Source organism: Benincasa hispida, unplaced genomic scaffold (assembly GCF_009727055.1).
Source record: "Benincasa hispida cultivar B227 unplaced genomic scaffold, ASM972705v1 Contig2125, whole genome shotgun sequence".
In the NCBI taxonomy this organism is placed as follows: domain Eukaryota; kingdom Viridiplantae; phylum Streptophyta; class Magnoliopsida; order Cucurbitales; family Cucurbitaceae; genus Benincasa; species Benincasa hispida.
This window is the reverse complement of record NW_024064701.1, coordinates 1-4,803: the sequence shown is the minus strand read 5'-3', so window position 1 is coordinate 4,803 and position 4,803 is coordinate 1. Positions and strand designations below refer to the sequence as shown.

The following is a 4,803-nucleotide window of genomic DNA, read 5'->3' as shown; positions in this document are numbered from 1 at the left end:
CAATGGTAGCCTGATAGCTGTTATTATAAGCAAACTCTGCCAAATGTAAGTGGGAGTCCCAACCCCCTGAGAATTCCAACGCACAAGCGCACAACATGTCCTCCAATGTCTGATTTAAACGTTCTGTTCGCCCATTAGTTTGAGGGTGAAACGTTGTACTGAAGTTCAACTGCGACCTTAAAGCTGCCTGGAGGCTCTTCCAAAAACTGGAGGTGAAACGAGGGTCCCTGTCGGACACAATTGACACTGGCACACCATGCAACTTTACTATCTCCTTCATGTACAACTGATCCCACTTACTCACCACGTACGTGGGATTTCCTAGAATAAAATGTGCCACCTTAGTGAGTCTGTCTATCACAACCCAATCACCGAGAAACCCTTCGCTGTCCTGGGCAACCCCGTAATAAAATCCATAGCCATCCTCTCCAATTTCCACTCTAGCACATCCAAAGGTTGTAGCAAGCCTACTATCTTCTGCCTCAAGGCCTTCACCTGCTGACAGACTAAACATCTACTGACATATTTAGCTATCTCCCTTTTCATATTGGGCCACCAGTAATATCGTTTTACATCTTGGTACTACCTGGGTGCATCGAGAATGGAGAGTTATGAGCTTCCGCCAAGAGTTCCCCTTTTAACCCATCATCTGCTGGGACGCACAACCGTCCCTGATACAAAAGACCCTTGTCCACTGACATAGAAAATTCACTTGCCTGACCTGACCCTACCTGACAACACTTCTGAACCAAGTCGAGATCACCCCGCTGTGCATCAATAATCTTCTGCCTCAAGATTGGTTGCACTGTCAACTAGGCTAGCTGCGAAGTGACTTCCCCCACTGCCACCGTAATCTCTACTTGTTCCAGGTCTTTACACAACTAAACCTACTTAGTGATCAAGGCGGCCGAATGAGCTACCTTTCAACTGAGGGCATCGGCTACCACATTCGCCCTTACCTGGGTGGTAGAGAATCTCGCAGTCATAATCCTTTACTAACTCGAGTCACCGTGTTGCCTCATGTTTAACTCTTTCTAGGTGAAGAAGTATTTCAGACTCTTGTGGTGATGAACACTTGGATCTTTTCCCCATACAAGTAGTGTCTCCAGATCTTCAGGGCAAACAATACCGCTGCTAATTCAAAGTCATAGGTAGGATAGTTGCGCTCATGGTTCTTCAACTGGCGAAAGGCATAGGCGACCACCCTACCATGTTGCATAAGCACACAACCCAAACCCTTCTTATAATCATCACTGTAGATCACGAAGTTCCTGGAGCCGTCTGGTACGGTGAGAACCAGGGCTGAAACCAACCTCTGCTTGAGGTCCTGAAAACTGTCCTTACACGCTTTGCTCCAAACAAACGAAGCTCCCTTCCTGGTTAGCTGGGTCAATGGCATGGCCATGCTGGATAAATTCTCTACAAACCTACGATAGTATCCGGCCAAACCCAGGAAACTACGCACCTCACTGACCGTCGTAGTGCAGGGCCAATTGGTAATGGCTTCAATCTTAGCTGGATCCATTGAAACCCCGTCCTTCGACACCACGTGCCCAAGGAAGGACACCTTTCGTAGCCAGAACTCGCACTTAGAAAACTTTGCATACAGTTTGTTTTCCCTAACTGTTCCTAGGACCTTCCTAAGATGTTCCTTATGCTCCACCTCTGTCTTGGAGTATATCAAAATGTCTCAATAAAAACGATTACAAAGGCATCTAGGAAGTCCTTGAACACCCAGTTCATCAAATCCATGAATACCGTTGGAGCATTAGTCAGAACAAAAGACATTACAATGAACTCGTAATGCCCATATTTGGATCGAAATGCAGTCTTCGGAATATCACTATCCCTGATCCTCAGCTGATGGTAACCTGACCGTAGGTCAATCTTGGAAAATACGGTAGCACCCTGTAGCTGGTCAAACTGGTCATCGATTCTAGGAAGCGGGTACTTATTCTTAATGGTCACCTTATTCAACTCCCTGTAGTCTATGCATAAACATAACAACCCATCCTTTTTCTTCACAAACAATACTGGTGCACCCCACGGGGAAACATTGGGTCGTATGAACCCTTTATCAAGCAGTTCCTACAATTGAACCTTTAATTCTTTCAATTCTGCCGGAGCCATTTTGTACGGAGCTTTGGATATAGGAATAGTGTCTGGCTTCAGTTCAATCGTAAAATCAATCTCCCTTGGTGGAGGCAATCCTGGAAGTTCTTCCGGGAATACATCGGATAATCTCTCACAACTGGTTCAGAGGTTAGTGCAACCTTGGTTTCCCTTTGTCAACTATGCTAGCCAAGATACTGCAGACACCTTGGCTAATCAATCTCTTGGCCTTAACTGCTGAAATCACCTTAGGCGAGACTACTGTCCAAACCCCTTTGAACTTAAAGTTGGCTTCTCTAGAAGGGTTAAAATTCACCTCTTTACGGGAACAATCTATACTAGCATGGTTGGCAGCCAACCAATCCATGCCCAGAATTACATCGAAATCACGAATATCTAATACTATCAAAGTCACATCAAGGGTGCGGTTTGTTATTTCTAACTGACATGCTTTTATCTTTTCACTGGCTATCATAATTTCTCCCGACGGTGTAGACACTAACAAAACATATCCCAAAGGCTCCAAAACTAACATGACATGCTTTACAAACAACGACGAAATGAAAGAGTAGGACGAGCCAGAGTCAAAAAATGTCAAGGCATAATGCCCCAAGATTGGGAGCGTACCTGTCACCAATGTCCCGAGTGCTTAGCTTCCTGACGACTGGTGGCATAGACCGACCCTGCTGCTGCTGTCGGCTTGAACTACCCTGATGCAAACTCGGGGGATGACCCCCCGCACTTCCGGAACCACTACTAGGGCATTGGTCTACCGTATGCCCTACCTGCTTACATCTGAAGCATGTCCCTATGCCAATCAGACAGCGTCTTCAATGACGCTTCCCACAAGACTTGTATACCGGCCTTTCCCTCCAAACTCCTCCTAAAGTCGTAGCCTGTCATTGAGCATGCCCTACTGACCTGATTGTACTCTGGACCTTCTTCGGACGTCTCGGAGCTTTCTGCTCAACCTTCCTCTTCTGGCTGGGGGCCAGTTCCTCTGTCAGGGACTTCAGGAACTCTATCCCTGAAGAACAACCCACTCGCGTTGCCGCTTGGAAGTCTACGGCATAAATGGGAGGCTCTAGGGCTTGCACGATGCCTCGCAACCCGTCTCAAAGTCCTTGTACAAACCTTTCAACCCTCTTTGCTTCGGTAGCAAAACAAGATAATTTGTCAAACTCCTCTTCATACTCTTCCACTATCATGGTTCCCTACTTCAAGTTCACGAACTCAACCTGCTTGTTGTACCTCACATGAGTAGAGAAGTACTTCTCATAAAACCACTCCTTGAATTAATCCCACGTGGCTTGGCCTCCACCGGCTTCTATCATTCTCTCAGCCGAGTGCCACTTGCGCTTGGCATTGTCGATGAGAACGAAAGTGGCACACTGCAGATTTCAAAACGTAATACTCTATATGCGGAAACAGTAAATCATCCTAATGGCCAGGTCACGGATCTCTCTTGTCATGCACCAGTCTGTCATTACTCTTACCTGAAAAATGGGGAAAGAAAAGGGTGAGTATAAAAATATACTCAGTAAGCGGCCCACTCAGTGATCTATTAGTCTATCCATTGGACCCAAAATGCACAAGGGCATCATAAACATAGGCATAGGCATAGGCCAATAGTAGCTAGGCTAAGGGGCGATTCAAGGCACGACTTTGATAAGTAAGTGACAACATAGGTCATGGGCATAAATACACAGTGGTGATTCCAAAAGAACACGTACTAAGCATAGGGTTGTACCATGCGATGTGGCATGGGCCAATGGGTACACTAACAGTCACTAAAATCTATATGAGACATAGGCTACAACATCCAGTAACATAATCAAACCATAAGCCATGCACATCAAGGCCATGACTCAAAAACTTTAACACGTTATCGATACTTCAATCAACTGTTTCACAGTTCTACTCATAATCATACATCAGTACTCAACATCAGCACTTAACACCATTAGTATTCATGCTTCAACAATAGCCCACTACCCTAGGTTTATCAGCACCCGTATCATAGGGTATCACCTTAATCCTTACAATCAACTTCATCACTAGTAAAGAAACAGAATACTCAATGTAACATCTCAAATCAGCACAATAAAACACATAATAGGTGCATACGATTTCACTAATTGACATTAAAATTTCTCAGTAGCCTAACATCATCTCAGGGTAACAGCAGTAAACACTACTCAAGATAATGCACTTGTCCCAAAACAAGATCTACCGCTCAAGATTCACTTCACCGACATAGGTTCTGAACCAATTGGCAAATCCATAGATACGTAGCTAGCCCCATAAATTTCCCTCAAAACAATGCTGCAACAAACAAGAAAACGGAAGCTTACCCAATAGACGCCTCGTACTACGTGAACGACGCCACACGTGATACAACAAGCAGACGAGACGCACTTAAGAAAAATCCGATTGTCGAAGACCCACATCGACTAGCAGACAGGCTGGACGGGCGAGATGATCGTAGAACCCACGGATTGAAGCGGAGAAGCCATTGCCATCATTGATGATTTCTGTAGGCGCCGAAAAAAAAATCCGAACTCGCGCGACTGACACGAAGTCTAGAACCGCGTTGTCGACGGTCGAAAGCAAGAGCAAGAGATTACAACGAGCCACTAGAAGCTTCAACGGGCACTTAAAAAAAAAAAAAGAGCTGATAAAAGAAAAAAA

General features: G+C 45.3%; 1 protein-coding gene across 1 annotated transcript; it reads right to left on the bottom strand.

Moving 5' to 3' along the window:
- Nucleotides 1-10: 10 nt before the first annotated feature.
- On the bottom strand, nt 11-3,320 carry LOC120069092 (the record flags this gene model as incomplete). The annotated part of the gene is made up of 7 exons (XM_039020778.1): nt 3,247-3,320; nt 2,740-2,907; nt 2,093-2,251; nt 1,759-1,981; nt 1,130-1,669; nt 587-671; nt 11-495 (listed from the first exon to the last, which is right to left on the bottom strand). Coding segments are annotated over exons 1-7 (1,734 nt in total), but the record flags the coding sequence as incomplete, so codon positions are not given.
- Between the last annotated feature and the right edge of the window lie 1,483 nt (nt 3,321-4,803).